This window comes from Molothrus aeneus, chromosome 22 (assembly GCF_037042795.1).
Source record: "Molothrus aeneus isolate 106 chromosome 22, BPBGC_Maene_1.0, whole genome shotgun sequence".
NCBI classification, from domain to species: Eukaryota; Metazoa; Chordata; class Aves; order Passeriformes; family Icteridae; genus Molothrus; species Molothrus aeneus.
Genome location: NC_089667.1, coordinates 7633284 through 7650470, shown reverse-complemented (window position 1 = coordinate 7650470; position 17187 = coordinate 7633284). Strand labels below are relative to the sequence as shown.

General features: G+C 54.8%; 1 protein-coding gene across 3 annotated transcripts in view; it reads right to left on the bottom strand.

Annotated features, from left to right (window-relative positions):
• Positions 1-17187, bottom strand: part of ZBTB16 (zinc finger and BTB domain containing 16) — a 54682-nt gene that overhangs the window by 23363 nt on the left and 14132 nt on the right. For all 3 annotated transcript variants that reach the window (XM_066564307.1, XM_066564308.1, XM_066564309.1), the window contains one exon: positions 4185-4282. In XM_066564307.1, the coding sequence (XP_066420404.1) occupies positions 4185-4282 (98 nt within the window). The remainder of the gene's footprint in view (positions 1-4184; positions 4283-17187) is intronic.

The window sequence follows — 17187 nt, the reverse complement described above, 5'->3', positions numbered from 1 at the left end:
GCGGCTCCTTGGCAACCGGGGGGGCTCCGCCACCGCCGCCGCTCGACAGGAAACAAAATCTGTCAAGCCTGTTGGGCAAATGATAAACATTAGCGGTATTAAAAACAACACAAAAGCTGCGTAAATGGCTGGCGAGCGTGCGGGGAGGGCTGGGCAGGGACGGGGGGGCTCCTGCCCCATTTGCCGCCCAGCCCGAGTGAGGGGGGTCTCCAGCACCACCACCTGGGGGGAAGTTTGGGAAGTTTCCCCCTCCAGCAGAAAGCAGGTGGGCAGTGATGGCCACGGACATCGTGAAGGAACCAGAGGGATGGATGGACACGGGATGCGTTGGGTGTGTGTGAGGGGTCCTGGCACCCTGCTCTGCACCCCACTTTCAATGACATCAATAACGTCAATAATGTCAATAATGTCAATAACAAGGGGCAGCCAAACCAAGGGAGTGGTGAGAGACGGTGGGTGAAAAATAAACGTATTTCATCAGGTGAGGGCGGGGAGAAGCAAGAAGCTGGCTTCAACCCAGCGGCCAGGTCCAGGAACCCGGCCAAAACAGGAGCTAAAAAGCAAACCATAATTTTCTGGTCTCAGTTCAGGCTCTTGAGGCAGGGAGGATGGGGAGGGGAGGGGTGGGGGCTAAGAGAAATGTATTTTTCATCAGCCAGTGTATAATTTATAAACAGCATTAAACAGTTTTTGTTTTCTTTCTTCCTCTCCCCCGTGTGCGCGGCTTGGCCGGCAGTCAAGCCTGCATTAATTTCTGCTGTGGGTACAGTGTGTTCTTGGATGCACATCTGCGGATGATCATAAACGCGGGAACGCTGGCAGAACATCCAGACCTGCCGGCAGGCCGCTGACATCACCCGGGACCGAGCGCGGGACGCCGGCCAGCCGGGGCGGGGGGGCGGAGGCGTCCCCAGGGAGCGCCGCGGGACCGGCCGGGGCGAGGGGACCGCGCTCAGCCCGCAGAGCCCGCAGAGCCCTGCACAGCCCCGCAGAGCCTGCAGAGCCCCGCACAGCCCCGCACAGCCCCGCAGAGCCCCGTACAGCCCGCAGAGCCTGCAGAGCCCCGCAGAGCCTGCAGAGCCCCGCAGAGCCCCGTACAGCCCGCAGAGCCTGCAGAGACCCACAGAGCCCGCACAGCCCCGCAGAGCCCGCAGAGCCCCGCACAGCCCCGCACAGCCCCGCAGAGCCCCGTACAGCCCGCAGAGCCTGCAGAGCCCCGCAGAGCCCGCAGAGCCCCACAGAGCCCCGCACAGCCCCGCAGAGCCCGCAGAGCCCCACAGAGCCCCGCACAGCCCCGCAGAGCCCGCAGAGACCCACAGAGCCCTGCAGAGCCCGCAGAGCCCCGCGGAGCCTGCAGAGCCCCACAGAGCCCGCAGAGACCCACAGAGCCCCGTACAGCCCCGTACAGCCCCGTACAGCCCCGCACAGCCCGCAGAGCCCTGCAGAGCCCGCACAGCCCCGCAGAGCCCGCACAGCCCCGCACAGCCCCGCAGAGCCCCGCAGAGCCCGCAGAGCCCCACAGAGCCCCGCACAGCCCCGCAGAGCCCGCAGAGACCCACAGAGCCCTGCAGAGCCCGCACAGCCCCGCAGAGCCCTGCAGAGCCCTCACAGCCCCGCAGAGCCCTGCAGAGCCCGCACAGCCCCGCAGAGCCCGCACAGCCCCACACAGCCCCGTACAGCCCCGCAGAGCCCGCAGAGCCCCGCAGAGCCCGCACAGCCCGCAGAGCCCTGCAGAGCCTGCAGAGCCCCGCTCAGCCCCACACAGCCCCGTACAGCCCCGCACAGCCTGCACAGCCCACCCGCCGGGGGACCGGGCGATGCTCACTGGGGATGGATGGCCCGGGATGAGCCCCCTCTCCTTCCACTGGCAGACAGAGGCAAGGGTGGGATGTGGATGCGCCGTCCCCTTCTGTCTGAGGTGCCATCCATCCCTACCAGCACGTGGACCCCACTCCCCTGGTAGCCCCTGCTCCCTGGACAGCTCGTCCATCCCCCAGTAGGACCTTGGGGCTTTCTTCTGCCTCTCCTGATGATGAAGGAGTGTGTTTGGGCGGGGAGGGAGGGTGTGAAGCAACAAGGCAGGGGTCTGCAGGGCTGCTGCCTGTGTGTTCCCCACGCTGCCCATGAGCATCCCTGCACACTATTGGCTGTTCCCACCGTTCCCAGCCCAGAGTGGAGAAGGGCAGCACAGCCATCTCCACAGCAGCCATTTCTGCTGGATGGAGAGGCAAAGCAAGTGGGGACAGACAGAAACCCCCTTTCCTCCCTGTCCTGGGGAACAAACACAGCTCACAGCAGGTGCTGAGCAACCAGCATCCCAGGCTGAGAATGAGCACCCACTGAGCATCAGCTCTGGCAAGGATGCAACTGAGGGAGCAGCAGTGCTGGGATCAGCCTCCCTGGTCAAACCAGTGGTGCTCTGAACCACAGAACCAACAAGCTAGGTCTCCCACCTCACCTTCGCTGACAATTTGCTTTTCTGGGAGAAAGGCAACTCTCCATGTCAGCCTCAGAGATCCCTGAGAGTTTGTCTGCCAGCAGTGCGGGCAGCAGGTAGGGAAAGACTCTGCATGGCATTAAAGGCTTTACATTTACACTTTATACTGAGAGTCAACACGGAGCCCAGTATTTACCCTGCACCTGCAAGGCTGTGGCACAAGAGTGCTGTGTGCTCAGCCCAGCCTGCCACAGAGCACCACAGCCCCCCAGGGCTGGTCCCCAACCAGGTCCTCAGTAGGAACCTTTACCATAGCCCATCAACACCCGGACGGGGAAGCTGCAGATGTTAACCCCCTTAAACCCTTTGGCACTGGCGGTGGAGAAGGGTGCCAGGGGGCACAAGCCATCCCACTGCAAACTCCCAGTTAAACACAGGGTCCACTGGCGTGGAGGCAAAGCTGCCTTCAGAGCTGAACACGAGCCCTGCACCGCTCCAGCATAACCTCCCTGTGTCCAGGGCTGGTGGCGGGGGGAGGCGAGGGAAGAGGTGCAAAGGTCTCCTGCTTTAATAAATAACAGCGCTGGAATTCACAGCGGCTGTTTGCGAGCTCGAGGCAGAGCTCTCCCCACCCCCCCAGTCCCTGCCGGATTTAAAAAAAAAATAAAAAATTAATCCTGTGTGATGACAAGCTTGGCTCAGCGTTCACTGTACATACTGTACCCACAAAGCTGGCTGCCTGCCAGGGACAGGCTGTGAGCCAGCGCGACCATAACAAACACAAGCCCTGCGTGCCACTGCTGGGGGAGCGGCACCCTCAGCCCCGGTCCGGGGGGACCAGCATCCCAGGGACCTCCCCAGCAACCTGCTGCTGTCTGCAGGCACCCTGAGGAGCTGGTCCTGGCCCAAAAAATAGTGGGATGGGAATGGGGTCAGGACTATTGACAGAAAGCAGCAATTGGACAGACAAAGTGCCCCCCTGCCCCGGGAAAAAGAGGAAGTGGGGAAGAAAAAATGAAAACAGGTAAAATATAGATAAAAGTGTGTAACAGCATTTAAAATAGAATACAGCTTCACTGCCAAGCTACGTGCAAGCAGATCTGTGGCTACAGTACCTGTCACCCCCCAGAGATCTGTCCTCGGAGCAGGAGGACAAGGACTCCTGACGGTGCTGGGGACCAGGGGTCCCCTGGCTGTCGCCAGGTCCCCACATCAGACCCCCAGTTGTGCCAGGACTGCACCCCCAAGGGGAACATCAGCTGACACGGACTTGCAGAGCACAAGCCTTCCTTCCAGTGCAGCGCTCCAGCCCTCCCCTATCTATTTAATTAAAGGCCTTGCAGCCTGTGAACCTGCTACTTGGATTCATTAGTCAGAGAACGCCTAATTCTGCAGTTTTGCTAACGAACCTGCGGTGGGGGCCCGAGGTGGAAACAATGCTCACGCTACAAGCAGGGCTGACCATGAGTAGCTGCGTGGCATGTAGAGTTTGTTATTCCAAGCTGCTTAGTCTGGAAAATATTTCCACAATTAAGGAACTGAATACAAACTCCAAAAAAGAAAATTTAAATAAATCAAATTACTGGGCACTGGAGAACAAGTTTGCAATGTGCTGCCCGGGGAAGGGTGCAGCCGGCTCTGCACGTGTCTGCTGTAGAGGAGACGTGTGAGCTGGGCAGCCACAGCATCCCTGGGCGGACAGACAGAGCAACCCCCCGTCCCAGCCCAGCAGCCCCTCCCCACCCACCTGAGTGAGCCAGTAAGTGCATTCGCAGCCGCAAGCTGTCCAGGAACCGCTTCCCGCACAGCTCGCATCCGTACGTCTTCATCCCACTGTGCAGCTTCCTAGGGGAGAACAAAGAGGGGTGAGTCCTGAGATGGGGGGAAGTGACCCAAAACAACACCAAGAAACTGCCTGGTGCTTCCTGCAGCCCACACATTGCCCAGAGTCAGTGCTGCCTTGAGAAACACTACAGGGAGGGCACGGATGGGGGGTCCCACGTGACTCCCCAGCACTGAGGAGACAACCCTGTCCCCACCAGTGTTTGTCATTGTTGCTATTGTTGGAGTCTTTTAATAAACTTGATAATTCTGAAATCTGGAGTTAAGGCAAAATCTGAAAATCTGTGTTGGCAAACTCCTTCCCCATGTTCTGAGTGCTTTTGAAAAAGGCACTGTACTCCAAAAAAAACCCCAACCACTTTAAGAGGTTGTTTGTGTGCATTTCTAACCAAATCCCAATTTCCATCCAAATTCAGCATGACACAAATCACAAGCAACAAACACAGCCACCAGCTCGCAAACAGGAAACATGCCACTCACCGTTTCCTGGCAGCCCCAGGTACACAGCGAGCTACACCCAGGCTGCATTGCACAACCTCCGACTGTGCCTCCCCCCCACAGGGGGCTGAGCATCCCCCACATCCTGCCAGGAGGGGCCTTTCTGCCCAGGGCACTGCCCACAGGCACTGATCACAGCAACGGTGCCACGGTGGCCAGACTCTGCATTATTGCCCATTCCTTGCTCTGAAGACATCGATGCTCCACCTGTGGGTGACCAAGCTCTGGACCAAGTGGAATGACCTTTAGAGGAGGCAGTGTTAAAGGAGCACTGTCCAAGCTTGAAAATACCAACCCAATCCCATTTCCTTCCCAAGACATTGCTGCTGCCCCTGGCATCCCCCCAGACCCATTTCCCCTCCCCTTGGGGACCAACCATTGCTCAGCCCCCACCACCCAGCGGGGAGCACCCTGAGGCTCGGTCCCCACAGCAGCCTCTGCTGCTAAGGGGGCACGGAGGGACACAATGCCCAGAACATGTGGAATGGGGGCTCGGTGCTTTATTTCGCCACCTCCACTGGTGATAAACAGACTCTGCAAAGCCACCTGGCTCTGTGCTGGGCAGCCAGCTGATCGATGCCCCTGAGCCCCAAATGCATGGGCTGCTGCCGCCAGCCCTCGGTCACCCTGAGCTGCTCAGACCTGTGGCTGGGGAGGACTCAGGACAGCAGCACGTGCAAAGTTTCAACATCGGATGCTGTAAACAGAGAAGTATTTGTGTGTGTTGAGGAGTAACACAGCCCATAGCTGTGGGCTGACCTCTGCTCACAGCCGCCATTTATCATTGTGCCGCAGCAGGACGAGAAGCTTTCTGTTGCCTTGTTGCCAAAGACAAAACAGGAATGGTCCTGTCCAGGGCTGGATGTGGACCTCTCGTGGGAGGGCTCGGCCCCAGCTGTGCAGGCTTGCGAGGAGCATGTGCCTGTGAGCTCCTGCTGTACTTCCCCTGATGTGTAAGTTTTATTGGAGCAAAGCAGCTGCTGCTCTGACTCCAAGCAGGATCACCCCTCACTGCTGCAGAGAGCCCAGAGCCCCAAACCACCCCTGCCCCATGGGGCTCAGGGGCTTGTTCCCTGGCTGCCAGCCCCACATCCCACCTTGCAGGATACTGAATAGCAGCATGAGAGGAGTTGGAGCAGGAGAAGACCCCCTGATGTCCAGCAGTGAGTGAACGCTGCAGAGCTGAGGGGAGAGGGAAGGAGCAGGAGCTGGTTTCAACTCTCAACTTTGCTGTATAATGTAATTATTAATCAGGCTTGTCCTGAATTCACTGTGTCATAGCAGAGGATTAGGAGTCATGCACGAATTCAGGCCAAGAAGGTTTACAATCCAAAGGATTTATCCGCCTTGCAAAAATAAATAAAACACCAGCCTCCTGACAGGGCTCCGCTGCCAACGAGCAGCTCAATAAGTGACAACCTTCTCATTTTGCATTTTTAATTTGGGACATGCCTGTCACACTCCCTGGCTTGGGCTGTGCTCACTCCTGCTCTTAACACTGGGCTAAAACCACTTTGTTAGGAAGACCCACATCATGCTGTGGGTCCACACTGCCCCTTCTGAGGCCAGAACACCTTTTCCCTGAATTACAGTCTAAGTGGTTAATTAGTTCAAGTAAAACATGGAGGTTTGGGGTTGTTTTAAGCAAGTCTCAAGAAACAGAGAAACAGAAGGACAAGCTTCCTTCCTCTGCATCTCCCAAGCCTATGGCTAGCACAACCTCTTCTCCCATTTTCCCAGCACAGAGAGGGGAAATAAGGAAATGAGGAGACCCCCAACCCCACTGGTGTCACAGTGCCCTGGAAATCCACCTGCCACTGCCCAGGGTGCTACCACGTCCCCAAATCACATTCTCTCTGCATTGTTTCAATGGGGCACAGGGGTGCTCAAAGAGTAATTTAGTTGCAATATCTCCATCAACAAATTTCAGCAGCAACAAAAGTTTTCCGCTCAGCGCCTGCTTCTAGGACGTTCTTATCACTCGCCATCTTGCATGGTCCCTTTCAACAAGGTCTTAAAGAGCTTTATCTGCTCCATTTCCCGGTAGCGAAATATGATTGAAACGTTCTATTTCTGCTTGCCGGATTAAGGAGATGTTGCAAAACTGCACAAAAACCTGGCAGATGTAAGCAAGGTATTACGGCTGCTCGGGCTGTTAAGATCTGAGGGGAAAGATCAATATGTGCTTCTGAAGTTGTGCCTCCAGAAAGAGGGGGTGGGGGAGTGAAGGGCGTTAAAATACATGCCAGTGCTGCCCAAAGTCTGTGCCAAAAGATAAACCATGTTTTATTATTCTGATATGAGGCTGCAACTGTGCTCCTTCTCCTGCAAGGTCCCTACAAGCACATCAGCCCACAAGGAGCCCATGGGATGGAGAGCAGACACAAATGGAAAAAGTGCCTTTTTTGTAAAAAGAAGGTTTTCCTCTAGTTCCTACACAATGTCTCACTTGAAGTGCATGGAAGCAAAGTCAGCCAAAGCCTCCAGGTGATGAGATATCACTCGAGGATGCTCTGGCACAGAGGGTGGCCCAGGGCGATGAGGATGCCCAGGGCAACAAGGACGCTCGTGGCACAGAGTCCCAGGCCTGGATCCTACCCTCCCCAGTGAGCCCCAGCCCAGGGCTTTGGCAAGGGGCTCTCCATGCGGAATGCAAGCCCAGCGATCCCCCCTCCCCGCCCAGCCCCGGCAAACAAAAGCCGGGCGAGAGGCTGGCCCCTCGCAAGCTGCCGGTAATTAAAAAGGCCTGTAAATGCCCCACAAAAAGCACTTCAAAGGGACGGCGACTCCAGTGAGACTGCATGGTGTAAAAATTATGAGTTTTCCCCACAGGGTGCTTTGTGTGAAAAGGCCAGGCTCGGTGGCAAACGCCGCTGACCAGTGCTCAGGGATGCAGAGGCTTGGCAGAGCCTCGCAGGGTGCAGGAGTTTGGTGGAGCATACTGGGCATGGGCACGGGTGCAGTCCTGGTACCTAAAGACCACTGCAAGTGTCCCACTGCCACCACAAGCAAATCTCTGCTCTGCCTGCTTAAAACCCCGCCTAAAACAGCCTTCTGCTCTCTTTACTTAAGGAACTCTTGTATCCCAGCCCCTCCCCACCACCCCTTTTGGGAAGCAGGGGACACCCCCTCCCCTCCCTCCGTGCTGAAAAAGACACATGGCTCTTGGCTGTTTGATTACTTTTAAGTGTGTATTTTTCCCCTCAAACAGAGTGAATACAATGGTTAGGAAATTTGACAGAAAACTATTCCAAGCCATTTATTGCCTTAATGCGCACCTTTGTCCAACAGGCAGTTTTGACAGGAGCGATAAATTCCAAATTTATGTCAACAGAGCATATGTTGAACACCTCATTTCTGAGCTAAAGCGGCATGCTGCCCCATAAATCACCCTTCTGTTTGAAATGAAAGTAGATTACGGGCCCATGTTATTGAGCAGTTAGAGCCATAGTCATATAAATCAGAACTTTTAACTCCAGGCGATCCGTTCTGCAATTAACTAAAGGGCACTTTGTCATCTCCGGGCCAGGGCACAGCTTGGCAGGGCGGCCGGCTACCGAGGGAAGGCAAGAGCCCCTTGCTGCTGAGGAAAGGCACCAGCGCAGCTGAGGTTCACTCGGTACCTGTTGGAGCAGCGAGCCCCAAGACAAAGCCTGGAGCAGCGTGTGGCTGGAACAGCCTGGCACGGGAGATCCACGGCTGCAGGAGCTTGCACATCCCTGCCCATGGATCCTGCCTGATCCATGTTTTGGACACAAAACACAGAGGGGGAATTGGGAGGCTGCACGACACAAGCAAAACAGCAGAGTCCTGACAAGTCCAAAGCCAGGCAAAAACACATGTGAGTGTCCTGTCCCTACAGAAATCTGTACTTGGGACTTCCACAGTGGTTTTGCTGCATCTCTCAATGCCCAAGCATCAGATCAAGATCCTCAACCCACTGATCTCCCCCATCCTTCCTGCTGCATTTCCCTGGTTTGTTCCCCTGCATCTCCCAGGAATGCCATGCCATGGGACAGGGGTCCTGTGGGGTGTGGGGCTGGCAGGTGCTGTGGGCAGTGGGACCAGAGGATGCTGTGGGGCAGGGGATGCTGCAGGGGCTCAGCCCCGTGAGTGCTGGCAAAGGGTGCGGGTGCAAGGGGCAACTCACACCCATGGGAGTGTCAGAGCTATAAAAAGATTCAGACACTAAGTATTTCCTTTCCTATAAAATATTCATTGCTGCACACGAGTGCCAGGGAGCACAAACCTCCAGTGGTTCTAACTTTGTGCCGCAGCAATAAGGGAGTTTTATGGGAGCCTTCTGATTTTATTTACACTGGGCCATCACAGAGGTGCCCTGCTAGAGGGGCAGCCACCAGCCAGACATGATGCACTGAAAACTGGGCAGCCAAAATGGGACCAGCGCCACTTTGCATTCCCCAAAAATCCTCCCTGCCACCTCCTTTCCCCCGGTGTCTCCCTTGCCCAGGTAAATCGATACGAAATTGATTCATCCCCGATCTATTTTATCAAGATTAAGGCAGTGGTGCCAGATCTCATTTCCAGTGGGGACAGAGCAGGAAGCCAAGGTCAGCGGACACCAAGTGGCTGCAAACCCCACATTCTCCACCCTCCGACACCAGCATCACACCTGAGCTGCCAAGAGGGTGATTTTCCCCCTGATGTGGCTATTTACAACACTTGGTGATGATACCGGATCGGGCCATGGTCCTGGTGGCTCAGCTCCTGCAGTCACCGCTCTGCCCTCAGCTCCCAGCCCAGAGGATTAAAATAGCAGGGAGAGCTATTAAGGGCACAGGGAAGGGGGAAGGGAGCTGAGACCTTCCTTTCACTTTAATAAATTAAGAAGAAGGAAAAAAAAACCAACCAAAAGCCTGCCCTCAAACCACCACTGCTGCTAAATATAAACAAACAAATAAATAAATCTTACAGAAGCTGGAAATAAAGATTTTACTATTTCTGAATGATTTAATATAAAAAACCCCAAACAACCAACCAGGGGGAGGGGACAGCTATCAATAGAGAGCACTGAAATTCCCTGCCTGTACAATATTTATACCTACCATGAGCTAATTTATGAGTTCAAACCAGATGCTGCGGAGTGACATCATTCCACATGATGCCAACACTTCCCCTTTGAAAAAAGCCAAGGAAAGGATCCTGCTGTCCTGCCTTACCTGACAAGAACCAGGCCACAAACATCCAACATACAATTCCGATCTTTTTTAGAGCCTGTCCACAACAAATGTGAGCAAATGCTGCCAAAGGGCAGCGACTCTCAAAATTTGCTGCTGACCTGGGCCAAGCACGTGCGGCAGCATCTCCCATCCGGTGCTCCAGCATCCCACTGGAACGATGCTGCCAGCTCCACGGGTTGGGAAAAGACAAGACAAACTGCCCACAGCAAAAAGGGCAGCATACAGATTTTTTTTTTTAACGTATTCCAAGGCCCTGGTTTCAAATCTGTGTTCAATATTCGTTACTGAATGGAACTCCCCAGGAGAGAGCTTTATCCATGTGAACATTCCCTTTGTTGTGTCCCAGACCCCCAAGCAAGAGGGTCCATGGGTTTGCAAGAGGTGGGACAAGCACGGATGGGAAACCATCAGCTGCACCCCTTAGATGCAGCTGCAGTGGGAAGCTTCCCCTGTCCATCACAGCAGGACCAGGGGATGCTGCCACAGGCCCAGAGGTGGGTGGATCTGCAGCTTTCAGAAGGGGACTGAGAATGCAGCCACTGCACAATTTACTGAAAGTGCACTGAGTGATGGCACCGGGTGTCAGCAGCTTCTGCCAGCCCTGGGATCGGCCCTGCATCTCTGCTGCACCACCGGGACGCTGGAGACTGATGTGAACAGTTCCACGATCCCCCACCGTCACCGAGGGGTTAACGCGCGGCGATGCGCGCGGCCCTGCTGGGAATAACCGGCGCTAACGGCCCTCCAAAATCATTGTCCCCGTTCTTGGGGCATCTGGTGACCGTGACGTGCTGAGCGCTGCAAGAGGAGCTGTGCTGGGCGGCCTCGGCCCCGGGCTGCGCTCGGCACGGCGCTGAGCTGACCTGACACGGCTGTCAGAGGAGTCAGGAGAGCAGGGGAGCTGCTGCTCTGGAATCACATGAGATCTGTGACACGGGTGTCAGAGGAGAGCAGGGGAGCTGCTGCTCTGGAATCACATGAGATCTGTGACACGGGTGTCAGAGGAGAGCAGGGAAGCTGCTGCTCTTGGATCATCCGAGATCTGTGACACGGGTGTCAGAGGAGAGCAGGGGAGCTGCTGCTCTTGGATCATCCGAGATCTGTGACACGGGTGTCAGAGGCATCAGTAGAGCTGCTGCTCTTGGATCATCCGAGATCTGTGACACGAGTGTCAGAGGCATCAGTAGAGCTGCTGCTCTTGAGTCACACGAGATCTCCACAAAACAGCAAAGTGACCTTCTCGCTGAGTACATCTGCCGCAGCAGCGGCGTGATTATGCAGATGTTTTGATTCCTAATTCAGAAATAATAAGCGGTTCACAGATTCCAAGTTTAAAAATATATTCATCATCTGGTTTCTGTAGCAGCACGTGTGCCATTGGAGCACCAGCAAAGTGCTGGCCTCGGCCACTCCTTCCTGCCGACCTTCAGGATGGTTGGGACACCTGCTCTGAGCAGCCTGGGCTGGTGGAAGATGTCCCTGTCCATGGCAGGAGGCTGGAGCTGGATGAGCTTTAAGGGCCCTGACAATCCAAACCATTTTGGGATTCTGTGACACAGGAAAAGGATTCGGCATCATGCATCAGATGCTTTCCAGAGACAACAGTCCTGGGATGGTCCAGGCAGAATCCTGCTGCTTCCCAGGGAAGGGGGAGCCTGTAGCTCTTGAAGCCCTGAGGAAAAGGCAAAAGTCTCCACAGAGCCAAAAGCAGGGAGACAGGGGAAAGTGGATTGGGGTGCTGGAGCACAGAGAAATCTAAATGAGGGGGAGAATTTTAGGGTAGAGGGAATTTTGTTTTAATTTCCACTCTCTTTGATGACCTGATCACAGGACTAAGGCTGGACATGCATCAGGAACAGGGTGGTACCCCAGAGCTGCTGCAGGGATGAGCTGGGATGGGCCCAGGAGCTTCTTCCCTGCACTGAGCTCCTCTTCAGGGAGTAGGAACAGCCCCCAGGTGCCAGATGGAATCCATCCAGAGCTTGGCTGCTCTGTTCCATGAGGGAGACATGTGCCTCCCACCCCTCACCTCCCTATGGAGATGCTGACGATGCTGCTGCCCCCTCCCTGGTGCCTCCCTGGTTTCTGCCCCGGTTCACCCGCCTGGGAACTGCACAGGGAACGGGCACAAACCACAGAGAAACGCTGCCACTGCTCCCATGAGCAGCCTAGATCCTGAGGAGTTTTATAAGGTAATCAAATATGCAAGAGATTCAACAAACTAATTTCAAGCACACACCTGGGGTCCTCTGATAATGTCGGCTGTGCCTATACAGCGCAAGGATTAAAATTTCATAGAGTCATGATTTCATCAGTCGCTAAACTACAAAGGATTAATTAACAGCCAGGGAAGAGCTCATGGCTTGGAAATACAGTCTTAAGGAAAATATCTATCTTGGCTCTCCAGATGTCAGCACACAGACGAATAAAGCTTTGATGAAAACACTTTCTTATTATTAGCAACTCCAAAACATTGTGGTTTTGTAGCTGGAATTAAGGATGCCCAATTCCAACCTGCCACCGCCTGGATCTGTGCATTGTCACGTGCCTTTCTGGAGGGCTGGTTTGAGCTCCTGGGATGTGACTGCCTGGCACACACTGGGGTTTTATGCTTGTATTTTGGGGACGGGCAGAGACACCTCCCTTGGAGAGGGGATGGTAGAACCCCAAGCATGCAGGAGTCCAGCCACGGGTCTTGTCTTGCCTTTGCTCTGAGCACATTGCCTGCCCTGTGCTCACGGGCTTCCAGAGAGTCTCCCAAAGTATTCCTCATGCTGGGCTGGCTGGGCTTCAAAAGTTTGGGAAGGAGAACGGGGGATGGCCTCAGCACTGGCAGTGCGAGCGGGGAGCAGCAGCGCATCCCCCTTCCCTGAGAAGATGAATTAGGGAGCTGTCAGCGAGGGACAGGCGCAGCAGCCGTGTTGCTGTACGGGGGCAGTGGAAGTGTCTTTGATTAATGAAACTGTAACGCTGGGCTGTTACACAGTCCTTCTCCGCCAGGAGAGATGCCCTCGGACAGGCTGGAAATGCCGCGCTCCACGTGGATTCCCCAGATGCTTCTCGCAGCCCCGGACTGGGCTCCTCCCGTCCTCCGCCAGCGCCGCTGCCTTTGCCCAGGTCTATGCCGTCTCCTCAGGAGTTCCCAGGGAGGACAAAGAGCTAATTATTTCCAATTACAAGTTGGGAAGTGAACATTATGCACCTTGTCAAGGCAGAAAATTAACGTATCTGCACTGCACCGGGTTTTGGGGAGCCCCAAGGAAGAGGAGGTGGCAGCAAGGGAAGCACCTCGGCAGCTCAGGGACCGGGGTCACTGCTGCCCATCCAACTGCACAATCCCCCTTGGAAAACACGTATTTTTGGGAGAGACTACGGAAATGGGACGTGTCAAAGGAGCTCGCCCAGCCTGAGCAGAGCTGTCAGCACTGCATGGTGCAGCACGCGGGACTGCGCTGCATCCACCGTGTCCGAGCTGGCTCTGCTCCCAAAGCCACACGAACATCTGCGCCGAGGGAGCGAGCTGGAACCGCGCTGGAGCTGTCACCTCATGGCAGAGCTGTGTGGGCAGATGCTGCTGGCTCTGCAGGGCCCTGCACCGGGGACAGCAGCAGGGGCACGGCACCGGCAGCTTCCCCTGCAGTTTTACCCTCCTGCACTGGTTCCAGTGCCAGTGCACCGACAAGAAGACGCTGCCTCAGCTCTCCATAATTAGTTTTGCTCAGTGTACAACGTGTTTTGCTGAAAAATAAATAAATACCTTCCTGGCGAGCCAAGCTCCGAGCAGGACGCCAGCACTGACAACACGCTCCACTCCCCCTGGCCCCGGCCAAAAGTACGCGGCGTCCCGAGGCCGGGCGTTGCTGAGCCATCCTGGCACCGTGGGACCTCCCCAAGGAGCCTTGCTCACCATTAATTCATCTATGAGCAGCCTCACTCCCCTCCCCAACATGCACAACAGGTTCCATGCAAATTCGGGAGCTTTTAAATTATACCGTTAATGAAAGCAAATAAAGGCAGTTAAAAGGCAATTTGCTCAATTGGTGTTAATATTTAAGCACAGCATGTGCAAAAACGAGATTGCAGAATTTGGTTTTTCCATGAGAAAACTTTTGGTCCCGACTTTCCTGAAGAAAGGAAAGTGAATTCTGTGCCCAGGATCAGGTCTGGAGCCCCCTTGGCAGCAGCCAGCCAGTCTGTTTGTTAAGGAAATGTCCCCTGTGTGCCCCAGCACTCCACAATCTCCACGACATTGGCAATTCCTCCTCTGTCAAGGGGTGTAATTGCCACCCCCTTGTGTGCCAGCATCCCCACAGCCCTAGTGCCTTCCTGCAAACCTTTCCTGAGGGCAAAACCACCGGGACAGTGGGAGCCCTGAGCATCCCCTGTGGGACTTGAAACACGTGTGGCAACTGGGGCGTGGGCAGGCAGAGGCGTCACGGGTGTCACTGCCAGCACTGCAGCTCCGGTGCATCCCTGCCTCAGCACACCATTGTCACCACACATAAAACCTCAATGTGCTGGGAATGTGGTGGCTGCTGTGCCAGCAAACAGCAAGGACAAACCACCAGGCAGCACGAGCTGCCCTGGGATCCCTGAGGCACAGCATCCCTGCCAGGCACACTCTGGACATTGCCTCCCGCACCCTGTGTGATGTTGGTGTCGTAACAGTAATAAATTCCTAAATAAAACTGGAAACAGTGACCTGGCACCAAATTACCACAGGCAAAAGCAGCTGATGATGCCCCTCCGAGCAGCCCCACTCCTGGCCATGCTCTGGCTCAACGGTTATGATGCTCTTGCATAAATTCGCTTTCAAAACAGGAGCTGCCAGTGAATGAGACCTCGATTTCTAATGGTTGGAAATATTTTGTACACTCTGCTGCTCCCTCTGTACCCCTTTGTCGGGGCTGAGGGCTGACGGCTAAAGCGGGTACCAAAAGACCATCTGTAGCTCCCGTCTTTACAGAGAACTTTAAATAGGGGGATGAATGAGCACAGGAATTAATGAATGATAAAGCCGTATGGTCCCAGTCAACCTCCTACGCCGGGATGTGGTATTCAAACCCTCCCAGCCTTCTGCCACAAAGAGAGGTTTCTAAGCTACAAAAAAAAAAGGGAGGAAAAAAGGGGGGGGGGGGGATGGTGCAAGCAAGTTTTTAACAACAAATGCAGCGCCTTGCCTCCAGGTTCCCACCCGATTTCCCTGCGCCAGGCTGGGGAAGGCACGTGGGAGGGAAAATCGGGGGTTTCCCCAGAGCCACCTGCAACTCCCCTTGATAGTCAGGGCAGTGAGAGGAGCTGGCTCTGGGGCCCATCCATGCGCTGGGTGGGGGCTGCAGAGAGAGAGTGAGCACCCTGGGGTCTCACACCAGCAAGGGTGGGCAGATCTTGGATAGGCTGCCCGGACTGACCATGCTGCAGCCACTTGGCCAGCCTTTGCAGCATCCCCCCACCTTATCCATTTGGGACAGCTTAAAGATGCCTGGTAAAAACTAAAGAACCTGGAAAGGCTGAAGGGTGTTTCAGGTGAGGGGTCAAAAGTGAGGGTGTGCACAGAAGCACATCCATTAGAAACCATCTCTACCAAAAAAAGGTAAAAAAGATAAACCATGGCTTAAGGAACAGAAATGAAGCCTGCTCACCAGTGCCAGAGAAAAGATGCTCCAGCTCACAGTACAGCTGGCTGGAGATTAACAGGTGACACCCAGGGAAAGACAAGGACATGGAGGGAAGAGCTGCTGTTGCTTATGGAGGCTCCTGCCAGCCCAGGCACAGACAAGGCAAAGCCAGGATCAAACACCCCAAATCAGTTCAAATCCTGTTCAAGAATCAGGGTGGGCTGGGAGGGAATGTCTGTCTCCAAAACAACCCAGAAGAGGAGAGGGAGTGTGGTGCAGGACTGAAACACCACTTGTGTTTTAAAAGCTGTCATGTGTAAAGCATTAGTGGTTTTGAAATTGCATTCTCTAGTTAATTAAATGGACAATCTTTCGTACATAAAAAGTGAAAGCACACAATCAAAAGCTAGGGAAGAGGACGTGTCTCTTTGGAGCAGGGTGCTGCCTCTCCTTGCCCACTCTCCTGATCCAAATATCCCATGGGAGCCACTGTCCTGCTGTGCCAGCACAGTGCAGGGAGGCTGTTTGCTCTGTCCTGAAGCATTCAGCATCCCCAAACCCCATGCCTGGGCACTGCACTGACCCATCCCATGGATCTGTTTTCCCAAAGGAGCCACACAGGCTCCATTCAGGGGTTTCCTCTGCACAGGGAGGTTTTATGGCTGATGGCAGTGTGAACACCCGTGGCAGTTATCTCTGCTGCAGTAAAACACCGACCTTCAGTTTTAGGCAGGAGGTAATGTTCACCATCGATTGGATCCACCATAAGCTGTTGATAATTACTATTATCTCTGAGTTAATCTTGTGAGAGGTCAACAGTTTTATAAAAAACTTGCAAGCTGTATCTTTTACCTTCCAACTTCATATCTGGGTCAAAAGGTCAATTACTGCAGCTTGCTGAGTTGGGATTTCAGAAAAAATGTCAGCTCCCACCCCAAAGCCCCACTGGTGCACATGAGCAGGCACCCACCCTTGCCCAGGCAAAGCACCCAAAGCACTCTTGGGCTGAGAAGGGGAAGAGTTTTCTCAAGCCAGGGCTATCCCTGTTCATGAGCTGAGCTGGGCTGGCTGCTCACAAACTGAGGGGTTGGGGCACATCCCGAGCAGCCAACGGGTCCTGTGTGTCACTCTGGGGAATGCACGGTCCCTGCCTCGTAGCTCATGGCACAGAGCTCTGGAGATGCCAACCTCACCCACAAAGCTCTGTGTGTGGGCAGCTGCCTCCCTGCGCCGGGTGCACAAAATGAGTGTTTAAACGCCTGGGCTCTGCTCCCACACCTACCCATGCAGGTGGCAAATGGAACCAGAGCAGAAACCTTTGCAGGGGCTGGGAGAAGCCCCAAAAATGGAAGAAGCTGTGACCCACACTCTGATCCTACCTGCTTCCCCGTGCTCTGCATCACCAAAGATCATCGCTGCTGTTATTTTACCCCCTGGCAGGATGCTGCCAGGCAGCTCTGGCCAATATCTCTCACTTGGGAAGCAAAAAAATGCTTTGGTGCTGCTGCAGCCCCTCCCGTGAGTGCAGCCCGGGCCCGTGGAGCATTGCTCAACTGCTCGGCAGGCAGGTGTCATAAACAAGCAGGCACAT